General features: G+C 35.9%; 2 protein-coding genes across 3 annotated transcripts in view; both read right to left on the bottom strand.

Moving 5' to 3' along the window:
* The window catches only part of ADCY10 (adenylate cyclase 10), a 131509-nt gene extending 127849 nt beyond the window's left edge, over nt 1–3660 (bottom strand). Inside the window, exons 1-2 of the mRNA XM_037825428.1 lie at nt 3387–3660; nt 2622–2726 (exon numbers count right to left, since the gene is read on the bottom strand). Coding sequence (XP_037681356.1) covers nt 2622–2726; nt 3387–3534 — 253 coding nt within the window. The 5' untranslated portion in view covers nt 3535–3660. The remainder of the gene's footprint in view (nt 1–2621; nt 2727–3386) is intronic.
* A 6997-nt stretch (nt 3661–10657) lies between these two features.
* Nucleotides 10658–19520, bottom strand: part of MPC2 (mitochondrial pyruvate carrier 2) — a 29167-nt gene continuing 20304 nt past the window's right edge. For both annotated transcript variants that reach the window (XM_037825427.1, XM_037825426.1), the window contains 3 exons: nt 14718–14802; nt 14127–14238; nt 10658–11828 (listed from right to left, as the gene is read on the bottom strand). In XM_037825427.1, the coding sequence (XP_037681355.1) occupies nt 11792–11828; nt 14127–14238; nt 14718–14802 (234 nt within the window). In that variant the 3' untranslated portion in view covers nt 10658–11791. The remainder of the gene's footprint in view (nt 11829–14126; nt 14239–14717; nt 14803–19520) is intronic.

The raw sequence follows: 19520 nt of genomic DNA, 5'->3' as shown, positions 1-19520 counted from the left end.
GGAGATGCAAAAAGAAGGACATTTGGAGATGCTAAGCTAAGAGAAACCCAGAGACATTTTGGAGAATGCCATTTTTGGAACACAACCTGGAAGCAAAGGAACAGCAGATGCCAGCCACATGCCTTCCCAGCTGACAGAGGTGCTCTGGACGCCATTGGCCGTTTTTCAGTGATGGCATCTTCTTGTTGATGCCCTAGTTTGGGCACTTTTATGGCCTCAAAACTGTAATTTGTAACTTAATAAGCCCCCTTTTATAAAAGCCAATCCATTTCTGGTACTTTGCGTAACAGCAGCATTAGCAAACCGGAACACTGTGGAACTACCAAACTGTCCTCCACAGTGGCTGCACCATTTTATATTCCCACCAGCAGGGAATAAGTGTTTTCATTCCTCCACATCCTCTCCAACACTTGTAGTTTCCCATTCCAGTAGGTGGGAAATGATATCTCATTATGTTTTTTTTTTAAATTCAGTTTTATTGAGATATATTCACATACCCTATAATCATCCACAGTGTACAATCAACTGTTCACAGTACCATCATATAGTTGTGCATTCATCACCCCCATCGATTTTTGAACATTTTCCTTACTCCAAAAAGAATAAAAATAAAAGTGAAAAAGAACACCCAAAGCATTCCACCCCCCATCCCACCCTATTTTTCATTTAGTTTTTGTCCCCATTTTTCTACTCAGCTGTCCATATGTTGGATAAAGGGAGTGTGAGCCACAAGGTTTTCACAATCACACCATCATACCATGTAAGCTACGTAGTTATGCAATCGTTTTCAAGAGTCAAGCCTACTGGGTTGCATTTCCACAGTTTCAGGAATTTCCTTCTAGCTATTCCAATACACTAAAACCTAAGAAGGGTATCTATATAGTGCATAATACCCTCCAGGGTGATCTCTCACCTCCATTTGCAATCTCTCAGCCATAGAAACTTTATTTTGTTTCATCTAACTTTCCCCTTTTTGTCAAGAACATTTTCTCAATCCCATGATGCTGGGTCCAGGCTCCTCTTTGGGAGTCATGTCCTGCATTGCCAAGGAGATTTACACCTCTGGGCGTCATGACCCATATAGGGGGGAAGGCAGTGAGATCACCTGCTGAGTGGGCTGAGTGGGCGTAGAGAGAGAGAGAGAGAGGCCACATCTGAGCAATAAAGAGGTTCTCTGGGGGAGACTCTTAGGCACAATTATAAGTAGGCTTAGCCTCTCCTTTGCAATAACAAGCTTCATCTCATTGTGGTTTGATTTGCATTTCCCTAACAGACAGTGAAGCTGAGCATCTTTTCATGTTCTTTTTAGCCATTTGTATTTCCTCTTTGGAAAAATGTCTATTCAAGTCTTTTGCCTATTTTTTAATTGGTTTGTCTTTTTATTCTTGAGTTGTAGGATTTCTTTATACATTTTGGATATCAAACCCTTATTAGATAATTGGTTTCTAAATATTTCTCCCATTGCCTTTTCACCCTTTTGACAAAGTTTTTTGAAGCATGGAAGTATTTGATTTTGTGGAGGCTCCATTTATCTATTTTTTCTTTCATTGCTTGTGTTTTGGGTGTAAAATCTGAGAAACTACTGCTTATCACCAGATTTTGAAGCTGTTTCCCTACATTTTCTTCTAGGAGATCCTGGTTCTTACATTTAGGTCTTTCATCCATTTTAGTTAATTTTTGTATAAGGTGTGAGATAGAGGTCCTCTTTCATTCTTTTGCTTATGGATATCCAGTTCTCCCCAAACCAGTTATTGACGAGACTGCTTTGTCCCAGTTGAGTGGACTTGGGTGCCTTGTCAAAAATCAATTGACCATAGATCTGAGGGTATGTTTCTGAACTCTCATTTCAATTCCATTGATTGATATGTCTATCTTTATGCCATACCAGGCAGTTTTGACCATTGTGACTGTATAATATGCTTTAAAATCGGGAAGCATGAGTCCTTCTACTTCATTCTTGTTTTTCAAGATGTTTTTGGCTATTTGAGGCCCTTACCCTTCCAAGTACATTTGATAATTAGCTTTTCCATTTCTGCAAAGTAGGCTGTTGGAATTTTGATTGGATATTGCACTGACTCTGTAGATCAATTTGGGTAGAATGGATATGTTTATGACACTTAGCCTTCCAATCCGTGAATGGGCAAAGTCTTTCCATTTATTTAGGTCTTCTTTGATTTCTTTTAGCAATGTTTTTTAGTTTTCTACGTACAAGTCCTTTACATCCTTGTTTAAGTTTATTCCTAGATATTTGATTCCTTTAGTTGTTGTTGTAAATGGAATTTTTTTTCTTGATTACCTCCTCAGATAGCTCATTACTAGTGCACAGAAACACTACTAATTTTTGTGTGTTGATCTATTATAGTTCCTTTAAAAGTAGTCTGTAATTCAGTCTTTTAATTAATGCAAAACATCTTTTCCCTGAAATAGTCTGTATTAGTACGTTTTGATAATATCCCTTTACTTATACTTTATTACATTTCAGAAATTCTGGTTTTGTACTTATTTCATGGGGAAAGTGACAAGTGCTGGGCAATTGTACTCTATCAGGTTATAATTAACAAATGCAGAAAAAAAACAATGAATTGAAACATTTTCAAGCCAGAAATCTAAGGGACACTTACTCTCCACTATTGCACTTATGTAGTGGTTGAGGATCTCCACCAACTGCTCTGCCCCTCGGTCCATGTACATGGCTGTACTGAACTTCTCAGTCATTGCAGTAAAACCTGTAATAAATGTGCAGTTGGTTTCTTGACTGCTTGGAGGAATCAAATAGAGCCAGAAGAGGCCCATGCTAGACAGCAATGGACCTCAGCTTTTAAAGAATGGACAGGCTTTCTTCTTTAATTATTTTATTGACCTATCAAGTGCCAGATTTGCAGCCTCCTCTATGTTTATTATTTCAAAAGTCAGGAAAAGTCTCTGTGATACTCCTCATTCCAAATTTCTCTATATTGCTGTAATGACTGCAAGTCCTTTAACTGGGAATAGAACTTTCTTTCCATAGTAATGCAAATACAGAATTCAAACATTTCTGAAGAGGCGGCAAATTTGCAGGCAAGGGATAAACATTTCCTGAGGTCAGTTTTGACTGGGATTTGTGTGAGGCTTGGGGGGGATAAATCAGTGAAGTTGGGACAGGGAAACTGGAGCCTGAAGTTCCAGGGATGGGATGTGGGCATCTTAAAGATTTGCCCATGACTAGATTTACCCTATGCTGGGGTAAGAGAAAATGAGAGAGAGCCAGGTTCACAGAGTATTCCCTGACTCCTGTTTTTCAGCCCAGAAGCTGGAAAATGGCACCCCCACTGTGCACTCAAGTTCTGCTTGTGAATTCTGATGTAAGCCTTTTCCTCACCCACATTAAACATCCCTTTTGCGCTTGCCTGAAATATCAACAAACATCAAGACTCCATCAAAATATTTCACAGATGGTCGCTCTGGAGAGAAATCTCCATAGACAATGAGGTCTGGTAAATGAGCTGCTATTCTGACAATGGCTCGGTCCTGTGATTCTTCTTTTCTAGCGCTCATGTTCAAGGCAAACGTTCAGGGTCTTATGGTCACAGGAAGCAGTCCCCAAATAGACCTTCTAAGAAAGAAGAAATGGGAATGGAGGAAATCTGACATATTCATTTAATGACCTTCCTATTTCTTTTTCTCCCTCTGCTTTGTTCTAACTTGTGGGCTGCTTATTTAAGTAAGTGATTGAATGGTGGTAATAGTGCCAGAGTTGTTGAGTTCAAAACAACTCATCAAAAGAGTGTTTTCTGTATACAGAGGGAAAAAACCTCTCAGACTGGATATCCAACTAGGAACAGGTATTATATAAATGAGCACTATTACGAGAATGGGGTGGAAGAGAGTAGCTGGGTGGGTCCATCCTTTTTCTAGAAGGGGGTAAGCCCTAAGTGTGCAAGACTTGTTGTTGGGCCACTCACATTATTCACTCAAACTAGGCTCCCTTCCCTTCTATCCTATTGTTTCCTTTCCCCCTCTTCCTCCCTTTTGGGCTCTCATTTTTTCTCCACCCTTTTTGGAAAAAAATTTTTTTTATTTTTTAAAAAGAAGATTTGAGTTTATGTATGGGAATATTTATATGCAGGTGAATATCAGAGTAGAGTATTGTATGTACAAGAGATTAAGTGTATTGTGGTTTGTGTTATATACAGGGAAAGAATTAAAGGTATGTGGGTGTTTCTGAGATAGCTGGAAAAGTGAAAGGCCCTAAACTGTAAGTAGAAAGAAATTTTGAGATTTTGATTGTTGCTCATTCAGATCCAAGTCATTAGGATTTCTAAGGCCTTTCTTTAGCTGCTGGGGCAGATTAAATGTTCATGCCCGAATGTTGTAGAAAACAAAACACCCCCCCCCCCCCCCCCAAAGAAAGCTCTAATAGCCTGAACAGGAATCCTCAAATTTTTCAAAGCAGTACAAGTTCCTGGAATAGGTGATAAAGAAAATAGGAGAATCAAAAAAGAGAAGTTATTTTTTGTTTAATTCTGCCCAGCAGGGAGGAATGGGTTAGTAATTTCCAGCAGTCATAGGTCATATTGGAATACATGAGTATTGGAAAGGAAAAATAGGCCACAGTCACATACATCTTAGATTTATGGAAAGTGTTTTTGTTTTTTGTTTTTTGTTTTTAAACCGGGGAAAATATCAGTATATTTAATAGACAAACTTTTAACAATATAGAAACCTCTAAAAGTGAGTACTAAATATTAGGTATAGAATAATCTTTAAAAGGAAAAGCCTTGTTACACTCAAATGTCAAGAAGTGAACAAAAGGTAGAAAGAGAAGCATAAAACTATACAAATAAGGTTAAAAAAAAAAAAGGGAGTAGCATTAAAACCCAATTAAAACTACAGCATGCATCACCAGGAACAGTCAGTAGATAATAAGCAAATAAATAAAATAATTGGCAAATTTCAGATACTGAGTTTGTAAGTGCAGAACTTATAAAAAGGGTATGAGAAAATAATGTTCAGAATGAGCTGCATCTTAACATACTCAAGTTAAGAAAATCTAGAGGGATTGCTAGACTTTATTCAAAGCTAGAAACATTAATAAAGGAAAAATAAGGACAAAGTTTAAACATAGTACACTACTCAGCACTTTAGTTTCTGCCTTTTTCACCATGGAAAATTTCTTGTGCATGCTACATGTCCATTATAGGTTGATTAGGGGCTCTGCTCTATGCTGTTGCCTTCTCTTTGGGACCCAGGCTGGGATACCACCAAGGCAATAGGAAAAGAGAAGGCACAGACTCCTTCTTAAGGTTTTCTCCTAGAAGTGATAGATGTTGCCTCTACTCACAAGAAACTGCCAAAGCAAATTACATGGCCACACTAAGTACACAAGGAAGTGCAATCCACCATGTGTGCAGGAGAGCTGAAATACTTGTGAGCAGCCCAGCCATTATCATACTTGATAATATATGAGCACTCAGATCAGCAAGAGGTAAATAAAAGGATCCAAAATTAATTTAGAGTCCAAGACCAAACTAACCTTATTTCTCTTTTTTTGTAGGGTTATTAACCTTTTAAATGAAAAGAATATTATAGGCAAAGGATACCTTGAGACTTTAACAAGACATTTGACTAAATTTCTTATATCCTTGTGGATAAGATACAAAATTATAGGAATGATGAAAATACAGTTAACTGGTTTAACAATCAGACCTAAAGGATAGTGATTAGTGTTCCAATTCAGAGGGATACCTCCATGTGCAATGCTAGAGGACTTGATAAAGATATAATTGGAAGGAGAGCTACTGCAGTAAGTGACAGAATTAGGATCTTAAAATATCTTGATAGACTGGAATAACAATGAAATTTCAGAAGAATAAATGCAAAGTGCTATATTTAGAATTTTAACAAAATCAAATGCATAAGCACATGGTGTGAAAAAACTAGATTTACTGCGAGTGCAAGGCTATCTTTTAAAAAACTTTTTTATTGAAGTATAACATGCATGCAGAAAAGTACACAAATCCTAAGTGTATAGATTGATGATTATAAAATGAACAAATCCATATAATTTCCACTCACATCAAGAAAGAGAACTTTAACTGCACTCCAGAAACCCCTCTTATGCCATGTCTCAGTCACTCCTCTACCCTTCTCCCCAAAGGTATCCTCTAATTTCTACCATCATGGATTACCTTTACCAGTTTCCTAAAACTTTATATAAATGTACTCATATTGTATATATTCTTTTGTGTTTGGTTTGTTTTGCTCAAATGTTGTGATACTCATCCATGTTGTATGGATTTTCATATTCTATAGTGTTCTATCACCTGATTATACCACAAGTATTTATCCATTCTACTATTGACCTATGCTGTTAAGAAAATTCTTGTACCTGTCTTTTGGTGAACATGTGTATGCATTTCTTTTGGGCATATACATAGGAGTCGAATTGCTAGGTCATAGCATGTGCATATCCTGGGATTGAATAGATCCTGCCAAACAGTTTTCTAAAGTGATGGTACCAATTTATATTCCCACAAGTGAGTTATGAGAATTCAGTAGCTCCATATCCCAGCCAACATTTGGCATTGTCAGTCTTTTTAACTTTTATACATCTTGGTAGGTGACTTGTGTTATCTGTGGTTTTGTTTTCCCTGGTGATAATGAGATTAAACCCCTTTCCATAAGTTTATTGGTCATTTGGATGCAATGCAATCTAAGGTACATAAGCAGCATTCAAATCTAATCCAGAATATTGGGTTTAGTTCTGCCCACTTTATTTGAAGTTCATTGACTATGGAATGTGAGGAATGGTGGGAGAGACTGAAAATGTTAAGTCAGGAGATGGCATTTGGGTGGAAAATGGATGTTGTCTTCCGATATTTGGACTGAAATGTGAAAATTGTGGGATAACTAGGAGACACAGGTCCCTGTACAAAGTCTAATGTGGGCCCCTGCAGTTAACAAAAGAACTCCCCTACTTTCTCCCTCAGGTACTGACTGCATTTGGCTAAGCAAGAATAAGGATCATGGGAGGGCTGAAGAGGGAAAGGGAAGTTGGCAGATTTTTCCTCAGTGGAAGGAGCCAATTTATCAGAGTATAGCTGACCTTAGACAGCAGGTTTCTGTAGGCATCATTGCTCTGAAGAGGTTTCCAGAGATGTGCTGAGCAAACACAGACCCAAACAGGACTGAGCAGACCCAAGCAGGGGTGAAGTCCTATTCTTTTCCTTCCTTCCCCAGCTCAGTGGCTATCTCAGTTATGTTGTCTTTGGCTACCACTTGTAGGATTGCCCGATTTAGCAAGTAATAATGAGGACGTCTACTTAAATTTGAATTTTAAATAAACAATATTTTAAAAAATACACATATGCCTCAAATATTGCATTTTATCTGGCAACCTTACTACCATCCCCTTCAGTCTTGGTAATACCACACCTTCCTCATACATACAATACAGGCTGTTTTGCTTTCATTTTACCGCTGTGTGGAAAGTGAGTTAGGTTTACTCTTTGTTGCTCTAGGAGGATCAACTAGGTGGAATTTTAAACAATGTAAGGATAAACATTCAAACTGGGGAGACTTAGGAAGTAATGGATTTTCTTGTGAGAGGTATATCACCTTTGATGTTGTAGAGGTGATTCTTATATTTGGTGGAAAAATAAATTAGATGATTGCTAAGATTCTATTATTTTAACTAAGGTGACTTGAAGAGGTGGACAGATTTTTCTAAGTTTATGGTTACTAGACAAGGAAAATAGATGAACTTGGAGATTAAGATGACAAATAAGGAAGGGGAACTAAAAGAAGAAAATTATTTGTTTATGGGCTGGAAAAGCATAGACATTAAAAATGAACACTCAGGACAGGAGGTCAAGATACATTTTCTATTTTAGAAGACTTCGTTTATGGCTTTAAAATTCCACATCATCAAAAAGTGATTAGTGATAGAGATACTTTGCATAGGCACTTACTACATTGTAATTGTAATTTATTAAGACCTTTTTATGTGAGGCATTTTACAAAGGTTGCCTCATTTAATCCTCAAAATAGCACTCTGTGGTAGGCCTGATCTCCATTTATAGATAAACTGAAGCTCAGAGAGGTATACTTGCTGTAGGTCACAAAGCTGGAAAGCCCAGGTCTATAAGTCATAAAAGAAAGGAAAATAAAGAGGGCAAGCTCGAAAGACAGAGCATCCAGGTTAAACAAGATGAGAAAACATTTAAGCTTTCAAACTTCTAACCTCATTTAAAAGACTGGCACAGAGATATACCCAAGCTTGAACCTTGACTCCTAGCCAAAGGATTTCCGTCTTTCTTCTAAGCTCCATACCTGCCTGTTTCCCATGATTGCCCTCAAATTTAGCTCTTTGACCATTCTTCCTACTGAGACTCCTACTTCCACATACCTCCTCTTTTCTCCAAGGTTGAGGAAAAGCCAGAGCCTAGATTAGGGACTAGATCTTTCAGGAGTGCAGAAAACAGGAAAGGGGCCTGGGTGACATTATCCTGAAGACAGCAGAAATGCCATGTCTGTCTATAGTGGACCCACAAAATGACAGTTTTTTTCTAAAAACTGTTTTCCAGGCCACACCCTCATCAGAAGCTCATTGTTTCATGTCCACAGACTGTGCTTCTGATTGGTTCACACTGCCCTCCCCTCCCCCACCAGCCTCAGCTGCCTGCTCCTCACACAAGGACTGGCTCAGGTTCAGGTTGTCTTGTCCCAACATTTGGGGCAAAGACCAGGGAGACTGATTTGACCCCAAGGTAATTTTCACAACTCTCTCCCTGACCTATTAGGGGTTGGCTGAAATTAGGCAATGGTTGGTAGGTGATTATTCTGAAGACAAGTAGCTCTTGAGCAAGCAATCACCCTATTTTTTGTATAATGATTATGGCTTTTACCAGGACTATGAAATTTATCATTTATATAATGCAATCAATACTTATCTTCAGAGATTTTGTTAGGTAAATGTTTGTTTGCTTGAAGAATTATATACCTGTCCCTTCTCACTAGTCAAGTACATACATGTAAACAAATTTACCCCAAAGGTAACTTGAAATCCAATGTGACACTAGACTTTAGTTTTCTTAATCCAGTGTGACAGTGGCAAATGTGTTTTAAGAGGGTGGCATTTTTCTTCATTTAATCCATGTGTTGATTATCTAGCTGTTTTCATGTATATACAACTACAATCAACATTTAGTGGCATGCATGTAAAACTTGAATTAAAAAAACAAACTAAAAAAGAAAACAAACATTCTTGGATAAGGTCGAGCCCTGTAATTATATTTACTGTGTGGTTCAAAATGTTGTAAAACACAGTTGTTTTCAGAGAGGAAAAAAAAGAGGTTTATTTAATTATAAAATATAGAGTAAGTTTTCTGGAATTACTTGTAGAAGACAATCTTAATATAATTAGAATCACACCTCATACAATTAAACAGACCCCTTAGGGAGAAAGCCAGTCTTAATAAATACCAGTGCTTTCTATTTCTGTTTCATTATATAAACAAGCTTCTGTGGAGACTGTTTTGCTTTATAGAGAGGACCTGGGCTTTGAAGTCAATCCTTTTTCACATTTAACCTTCACTATCCTTTTAACAACTTAAAGGCAAACCTGCTTAATATGGAGAAACAACAGAATTTATGTACTTTGAATCAGTTTCTTTGAAATGAATGCAAAACCAAAAAAAAGATTAAAGAATTTATCACCATTCTCCACCCTGCCTCCCACCCCCACCCAAAGCTGCCTGTTTTCTGCTTTAGCCTGGGAAAGCCTTAAGGGTTCCAATAGTGATTACCTCAGAAGGTGTGCAAACAGGTTAATCTATCCTTTTCGCAATTCAGTTCCTTAGTCTGAGAAACTATTATCTCAACTTAAATTAAAAAAACCTACCATTTTCTGAAACGTCCTACATTTATTTAACACTTAACATGGATCAAGTGCTGTGTTAAATATTTCTCAATTTTTACAACAATCCTATGAGATAAACACTATTATAAGCCTATTATTTTACTCTTGAGACTATTAAAACTCAGAAGTAGAGGTTAACTTGCCCAAGGTTATAAAGTTAATATGTGGCAGAGTTGAGTTGAAACCCAGGCCTATGAGTCAAGCACTGAGAACAATTATGTAATGAAGTCATCAGTAAGGACTTTTTAGAATATTTTGATAAAGATAGAATACAACTGAACTAGAGTAAACAGGTAATTTGTACCACACTGGAAGGTATTTTCATAGAGTTCAGTATTTACATGATAGTAAGAGTTCTATTATATAAATTTTGCTAAGTTTTTGTGAAACTGACCACTGGACTCTCTATTCCAAGTGGCAGTGTTTGTTTCTGTTAAAGTGAGAGTCATTTAATTTTTAAGATTCAATAATAGGATGGATTGAATTTTGGGGCAGAAAGGAAGCCTGATATAGTGATTTGTCAATGAAACTGCTGAGAACCAGGAGGACTGTCCATGATTGCATCTAAATGCTACAGTTAATCTGTCTGACAAATGGGGCTTAGGAGAACTCACATAGGAAATAGGTTTTAATGAAAAGGAAGTGAAACATGTATTTGGCATATATACTTTAATAAACTTTTTTTGTATCTATATCATACTTTGAAATATGTTTTTCTTAAATGCTTAACCCAGGAAACACAGACACATGCCAAACAAACTAATTTAACAGTGTAATTTAGGAAAAGAAAGCAATAATAATTTGACTCTTCAGGACCCCTTCAGTTTGTCTTTGTCAAATTCTCTTATCTCTCCCCCTCAAAGATGGACTAAGGTTAAGGGATGAATGATAAAATACAAGTTTTTCAACTGCTAATTGACAAATTTTCATCAGCCACAGTATATCTTTCAAAAAGTTCTTTTTTCATTTGCTTTTCCAAGTTTGGAAACAACCTGCTTTACTGATTCATCTGATTATTGTTTTAACCATGAGTGGCTATACTAGCACTTTTAATTAGTACACCGAATTGAAGCCCAAATCAGAGAGATTGTGGATTATTTCCAGTGAGTAATCTATGTCCACTCTCTCCTCATGACGGGGAAGAAGGTCACTTAACATCTATTGAAAGCCTATGTCCCAGGCACTCTGCTTAGCATTTTCTTAACTTGCTCAAAGTCATAAGTTTAAAAGTTGCAGACTCAAATCCAGAGCTATCTCACTCTAGAGCTCTCTCTGCTACATTGTCAGTTGCTGAGTGTAGTTCAAAATTTTAGAAATCTTTTGTCACTCTGTAGCTATAAAAGAATTTCATACAAAATGCTAAAAAAAATTTTTTTTTTTACTTCCAAATGCTTCAAGTTAAAATGTCTTAAAAGAATTTGAGGTCATTTTGCTAGTTATTCCACTACCCATTTCTTACTCTCCTCAGCTCTATTACCTTTCACTTATAGCTACTTGATCATCCTTTGCTGTACAACAGATTATTCAACCTTTCAGCTATCCTTCCACTCTTTTGAATGGGTGTGCTCTCATATATATATATACACTTTGGCTTACAGAACAGAAGGAGGCCAGAGGTATGGATGAGCAAGTATGATTCTGTTATTCATTATAGGTGAATGATAGAAAGAATGCTACTAATATCCATAGATAAGTTCCTTAAATCATGTTAAGAAATTGTTATTAAAAGATTGCTTTATTTTTCAATTGAATCAAGCACTAGTTACCAATTACAGTTAGAATTTTTTTTGCCTTCTGAAAGTTAACATCACCTTTTTGGTAACCAAATAAAAAAATCAAACTAGGTCCCAGTGGTTATGTCTGTATCTAGATTGTTCAGGTGACCAGGAACTCTTATTTGTTTGCTTTAGCTTTCAGCTCTTGGTTATATCTATAAAGAAAACAGAAAGAAAAATAACCATCAACCATAATTGATAAATTTATAAGAAGGGAATGGGAAGCATATTCCATCTCTTCTTTCCCAGTACCTGGGAAGCTATGCAGTTGTAAAATACAATCTTTTCAGGAGCTTGTATGAAGGAAAACAGAAGGGAAAGTGACCCCAGGAATTCATTTGCATCTAGTTTGTGTTTCATATAAGAAAAGATCCCAACTACCAAAAAGTGTTAACAGTTTACCTGACATATGGTTTCCCGTACAAAAATATTATTTTAATAAATATTCTCATACTTGAACTATATAGGAGTTTGACAAACATGTGAACATAAGTATAAAATTAAGCAAAATGTGGTTTAAATTTTTTTATTTTATACTCACAAAGGATCTTTCCTGAAAATAAAATCAAACGAGAATGGGTTCATATCTAACCACTAAAAGTAAACTTATTTCTATGATGCAAACACACTACTGGATTAACAGGTTGAAAACACTTAAGTTTATAGAAGCTAAGAACTGTTGCCTCAATTCTGATTAGTCCAAAGAATTAGCCACAAAGCCAAAGAGTATTTCCTTTCAATTAACACCTGTGACTTAATTTATTATCCTTCCCAGCTTACAATAGAGTCCTGAATAGGACAGGCACAAGAAAGACTCATTCCATGAAGCCTACTATACCTTCTAGATTTCCCAAAAGGTCCTGATTTCAAATATTTGGTCATATTTTCCCCATAAACTATCTAAAACCCCATGGGAGTGCAACATTTTCCCTTTTAACTAAATCTCCCAAGTTGCTGTTGTATCTGAAAGTTGCCAAAAATCTTACTGTCAAACTGTATCTGAAATTCTGTTATTAGAAGTAATAGTTCTGCAGGTGGCACTTAGTCTTCTCTCAGCTCCACTAATCATGTGCTAATATGCAATGTAATCATGAGCTAATATGCTTCAAATGTAATGCAGTATGAGAAAAATACTCTGTGAATAAATCACTATAAAATTTAAGTTTTTATTGACATAAAGCCATAAAAATGATTGTCAGGCCTACTGTAGAACAAGTGGGTTATTTGTTCCTCCATCCATTATGCGCTGGCAATTATTAAAGGTAAATTATAAAGTTACTAGGTAAAGTTAAGGATGGTTAAGATAAGTGACATTAAAATGTACTATACCTACTGCTTAACTTTCTCCTATAAGATTACAGTTTCTCATACTGGGGGCTGAATGTCATCAAGACGGGAGTAATTTCTTATCATAGCAGTGAACTATGGTTTATGCAGATAGTATGAGCAGGCTCATATACCTGTATCCTCTGAACCTTTAAAACATACTTAGATGTCAAGAACACCCTGGGATTAAAATTTTGAGGATGACACCATCAGATGATGTGAACAAACGAGATTTTTTTCCTATGGAAAATACAATAAAATGCTGATAATATGGTAATAAAATTGGAGAAACTCAAGCATTTAGAAATATGAAGCATAATAAAAACTGCTTTGTAAGCATCAAGAAAATATATTTAATTAAAGGCAACATCTTACCTATAGAGTTAAAAGATGTAAAGGCAAAAAATAAAAGAAAATAAGATACAAGTTAGGAAGCCAACATTCTTCTAATCTTAAAATTCTATTTTTATTTAAAAAGTCAAAAACCATAAATTCACCTGATAAAATTACCAAAAAGATGTTTTCAACCACAGAGAATTATATAAAATGGAATAAAATAAAGTGAATAAATAAATAGATGAAGGGGAGACAGATTCTTTATTTAAAAAAGCTGAAATTGCCAAATTTCTAGAAATGTTATTAGTGATATTTTTAAGTGTTATTTAGTTACGCCACCAGGAAGAGACTCTCAAAAATGAGAATCAGAACAGCTAACTCAAAGTTTTGGTAAACTGGAGCAATGGGAGAATGTTTGAGAGAAGAAAGTAAATGAACTGCTTTTTTCCTTTGTTTTTTTACTGACAGTACTTAGCCACAAGACTATAGGAAGCACAACAATGGCTGAGAAGTGCCTGAAGTTATAAAACTTTCTGGAAATCCGTAGGATTTTAAATTAGTAAAAAACTTCTTTTTCCAGGAGTATGTATAGATAGAATAAATCTATTCCAATTCTTAGATGAATATAGTGATAACGTAATTTATTTGTAACCCCTCAGACTTTCCTAGAGATGTTAAATTTTGCTTGTCACATCCCAATCTTAGCATTATGGATGAATCTTAAAAAACAAAAAAAATTACTAACTGGGGAGCTTCTAAAGTGAGTATTTTTACACCTTTGGTAGGCTTACCTCCAAATACGAAAGAGCTGAGAGGTTCCCGCTGCCCCCACAAAAAAATTAACAGCAAACAGACTCCAGTTTTTTGGAATAATAACAAGTGAGTATCTTGACCAAATAAACCCTGTTGAAAAAAACAAAAAAAAAATTTTTTTTTAAAGTATAGGTACTGCTGTAATATCTTTTCTGACCATTTAATATTAGAATAAAGTAATTATAAATAAGACCATGACAATAATAATATAGTATGACAAAGAAATGCTATATTTTGAGCCTTTAATAAAGTCTCTATAATTCAGTATTACACAAAATACAGCTCTTATACTAAAGGGAAATCTTTATAGGACAACTGAATATCAACTAACTTTTCTTCCTATTAATACAAATATGCTCATGGGAAAAATCTGAAAAACAAAAATACATGCAATCTCCTTCTGTCCTCTCCACCCATAATCCAATAATCTCCTGGAGATAACACTAACAATTTCTTTGTATATGTGTGTGTATGTATTTCAAACATTAACTGTTAAATAAATTGATATAAAAGAAAACAAAAGCAATGACTGCTCTATGTGGAACACTGAAGATATTCATTTAATTTACCTGTAGCCATCAAAACAGCAGATTGAGCTGTGCTGAGTTTTTCTGCAGGTCTGGCCATGTCAGCCAATCCAGCACACACCAATCCCTGGAAACAATATTAATACATAGAAAGGACAATAGCAGCATTGAGTGTGGAGTAATTGTTCTTAAAGTCAAACATAAAACATTTCACAGATTTCCACATGATGGTAGCTAAAAGTTCAGTTTCCATGCATTAAGAAATGTATATCATCATAAAAAGCTACAATGAGTTCAGGAATGCTTTTTGTAATTAACTTTTATTTTTTGCTAAGCACTTTGTACTTGTATACCTATGTATTTGAAAATCAGTAATACATATGTAGGCAAGACATATATTTTTTGGTCTACAATTGAGGCTTCTGTTGTATATGAATTTACATACTCTTAACAGTAACTTCTAGGTCCACATGTTGGGAACCACAGAAGTGGAGGGTGCCTGAAAGTGGTTTAAGGCTTAGATTCCTCCTTGCATGTTTTTTGTAAATGTTATTCTTTTGTAAAAGTGACCACATCAGAAAAGCTGTGTTATAATTTTAATTTCTTGGTTGGATCATTTTTCTTTAGTGTCAAAGTATATATGGTCATTTTTTCTCTGATGTATTTTTTTAAACATACATGTTTTTATTGAGATTGTTCACATACCATACAACTATCCAAAGATCCAAAGAGTACAATCAATTGCCCACGGTACCATCATACAGCTGTGCATCCATCAACACAATTTTTTTCAATTTTTAGAACATTTTCACTACTCCGGAAAAGAAATAAAGACAAAAAAAGTAAACTCAAATCTTCCCATACCCCTAACCGCGGCCCCCTCCATTATTGATTCATTGTTTTGGTATAGTAGATTTGTTACTGTTGATGAAGGAATATTAAAATACTACTAACTGTAGTATATAGTTTGCAATAGGTATATATTTTTTTCCTATATGCCTCTCTATTATTAACTTCTACTTATAATGTCATACATTTGTTCTAGTTCGTGAGAGAGATTTCTAATATTTGTATAGTTAATCACGGACATTGTCCACAACAAGATTCACTGTTTTAAACATTCCCATTTTTTAACCTCCAACTTTCCTTCTGGTGACATACGTGACTCTGAGCTTATCATTTCCACCACCTTCACACACATTTCAGCACTGTTAGTTATTCTCACAATATGCTACCATCATCCCTGTCCATTTTGAAACGTTTAAGTTCACCCTAGATGAACATTCTGCTCATAATAAGCAACCGCTCCCCATTCTTTTTTTTTTTTTTTATGAGTCCCAAATCATTGATTTATCATTATATTTTATGCATTTGCCCTTTAGATCTTGTAAGAGGTAAAAAATGGAGTTACAAATAAAAATATACATTAGTTCTGATATTTATATTTGCCCATTCCATTATCTTTACTGGAGGTCTTTATTCCTTTATGTGGTTTCAGTCAGCTGTCTAGAGTCCTTTCCTTTAAACCTGCAGAATTCCCTTTAGTGTTTCTGTAATGCTGGTCTAGTGGTGACAAATCCCTCAGCTTTTGTTTATCTGGGAATGTCTTAATCCCATCCTCATTTTTGAAAGACAGTTTTGTCAGATACAGAATTTTTAGTTGGCAGTTTTTTGCTTTCATCACTCTAAATATGTCTTCCACTGCTTTCTTGCCTCCGTAGTTGCTGATGAAAAATGGCATTTAATCTTATTGAGGCTCCCTTTTATGTGACACATTGTGTCTCTCTTGCAGCTTTCAGAATTCTCTCTTTATCTTTGGCATTCAACAGTTTGATTATTACAAGTGTGGAGTGGGTCTGTTTGGGTTCATCTTGTTTGGAGTTTGTTGAAAATATTGGATGTGTATACTCAAGTCTTTCAATAAATTTGGGAAGTTTTCAGCCATTATTTCTTTGAATATTCTCTCTGCCCTTTTCTCTGTTCTCCTTCTGGGACTTCCACAATGCATATATTGATACACTTGATGGTGTCCCACAGGTTCTTCAGGTTCTGTTCCTCTTTATTCATTCATTTTTCTTTCTACTCCTCAGATTGGGTGACTTCAATGGTCTTGTCTTCAAGTTCATAGATTATTTCTTCTGCCAGCTCTGGTCTGCTGTTACACCCTTCTAGGAAATTTTTTTTTCTCTTTCAGCCATTTATTTTTATTTACACTTAGTGTTCAATGCAAATCAGTTACATAACATGAGAAGTTACTGTGACTCAAAGCATAAATACACAAACAATATAAAATCCAAAACATGTACAGCATTCTGATATGAAGCAAAATGAAGTAATCATTCACACACACAGTAGCTTGAGATCTGTTGGGTTTGGTTATTCCCATGTAGATTTCTTAAGTTGGGAAAAAATGACTGGTTATTAATACTACTGTGGCCATACTAGATACTGGAACATCCAAGCATTAAGCATCAGTGTGTGACTATTCAAAACAAAACAAAACAAAACAAAAACACACTTAATTGGGGTCTATTTTTAAAAAGTTTCTGTGCACTGGGGCAGTTGTAAATGATTTACTTTACAAAATGAAGCCCACTGTAGGCTTAGGGGCAGGTTCTAACTATCTACAAATATAAAGCAATACAGGAAGTGTTCCAAATGTGGCTATTCTGAGTCATAAAGATAAAAAATATTAATAGAAGGGGTAGGCATTTTTTGTGTGAATTTAATATAGGATAGGTTCCAGTCTTGCCTTCCCAAATACTTGATTTATATTATTTTTATCTCCTTCATGTTTGTTTGCCTTTTTTTTAATTTTTTAATTTTTTTATTAAATTCAGTTTTATTGAAATACATTCACACACCACACAATCATCCATGGTATACAATCCACTGTCCACAGTATGATAACATAGTTATGCGTTCATCACCACAATCTATCTCTGAGCATTTTCCTTACATCAGAAAGAACCAGAACAAGAATAAAAAATAAAAGTGAAAAAAGAACACCCAAATCATCCCCCCCTTCCACCCCCTTTGTCCTTTAGTTTTTATCCCCATTCCTCCACTCATCCATACACTAGATAAAGGGGGTATGATCCACAAGGACTTCACAATCACACTGTCACCCCTTGTAATCTACATTATTATATAATTGTCTTCAGGAGTCCAGACTGCTGGGTTGGAGTTTGGTAGTTTCAGGTATTTACTTCTAGCTATTCCAATACATTAAAGCCTAAGAGGTGTTATCTATATAGTGCATAAGAATGTCCACCAGAGTGATCTCTTGACTCCATTTGGAATCTCTCAGCCACTGAAACTACTTCGTCTCATTTTGCATCCCCCTTTTGGTCAAGAAGATACTCTCAGTCCCACGATGCCGGGTCCGCATTCATCCCCGGGAGTCATACTCTGCGTTGCCAGGGAGATTTACATCCCTGCCGCTCCCCATTCTTTAGCCTCATTCTATATCATGGTAACTTATATTTCATGTCTATGAGTTTACATATTATAATTAGTTCATATCAGAGAGACCCTGCAATATTTGCTTTTGTGTCTGTCTTATTTCACTCAATATAGTGCCCTCAAGTTTTCTACCTCAACCCATTTCTTTTAAGATGGTTTTGTTCACACACCATATATTCCATCCAAAGTAAACACCATTGGTTCCCTGTATAGTCACGTATTTATGTATTCAGCACCATCACCACTATCTACATAAGGACATCTCCATTTCTTCCACAAAGGAGGAGGAAGAGTCAAGGCAGAGAGACAAAAGAAAAAGAAAAGAGAGAGAGAGGAAAAAAAAATGACAGCTAGAAAGCAACAAAAGGAAAGATAGCATTAACCTCAAGTAGAATAAAGAGTCAGACATCACCACCAATGCCAGGAGTCCCATAACCTTCCCCAACCCTGACCCCATATGCATTTAGCCTTGGTATATTGCCTTTGTTATATTAAAGGAAGCATAATACAATGTTTCCGTTAATTATAGTCTCTAGTTTGCACTGATTGTATTTCCCCCCCAACCCCACCCTATCGTTAACACCTTGCAATGTTGACATTCATTTGTTCTACCTCATGTAAAAACATATTTGTACCTTTTATAACAATCGTTGAACACCCTGGGTTTCCGGGTTACACAGTCCCAGTCTTTATCCTTCATCTTTTGTTCTGGTGTCCCACATGGTCCCAACCTTCCTCTTTGAACTATACTCACATTCATCTTTGTTCAGTGTACTTACATTGCTGTGTCACTATCTCCCAAAACTGTTTTCCAAACGTCTCACTCCTGTCTTTTCCTTTCTGTCTGCAGGGCTTCCTTTAGTGTTTCCTGTAGAGAAGGTATCTTGTTCACAAACTCTGTCATTGTCTGTCAGAGAATATTTTAAGCTCTCCCTCATACTTGAAGGACAGTTTTGCCAGATATAGGGTTCTTGGTTGGTGGTCTTTCTCTTTCAGTATCTTAAATATATCACCCCACTTCCTTCTTGCCTCCATGGTTTCTATTGAGAAATCCGCACAGTCTTCTCAAGCTTCCTTTGTATGTGATGGATCGCTTTTCTCTTGCTGCTTTCAGGATTCTCTCTTTATCTTTGAGGTCTGATAATCTGATTATTAAGTGTCTTGGTGTAGGCCTATTCAGATCTATTCTGTTTGGGGTATGCTGCGCTTCTTGGATCCATAGTTTCATGTTTTCATAAGAGATGGGAAATTTTCATTGATTATTTCCTCTATTATTGCTTCTGCCCCTTTTCCCTTCTCATCTCCTTCTGGGACACCAATGACATGTAAATTCTTGCTTTTCGTTTTGTCCTTAGGTTCCTGGAGATGTTGCTTGTATTT

The sequence above is a fragment of the Choloepus didactylus genome, chromosome 2, assembly GCF_015220235.1.
Source record: "Choloepus didactylus isolate mChoDid1 chromosome 2, mChoDid1.pri, whole genome shotgun sequence".
Taxonomy (NCBI): domain Eukaryota; kingdom Metazoa; phylum Chordata; class Mammalia; order Pilosa; family Megalonychidae; genus Choloepus; species Choloepus didactylus.
Note: the sequence above shows the minus strand (reverse complement) of the source record. Positions and strands in the feature narration are given on the sequence as shown.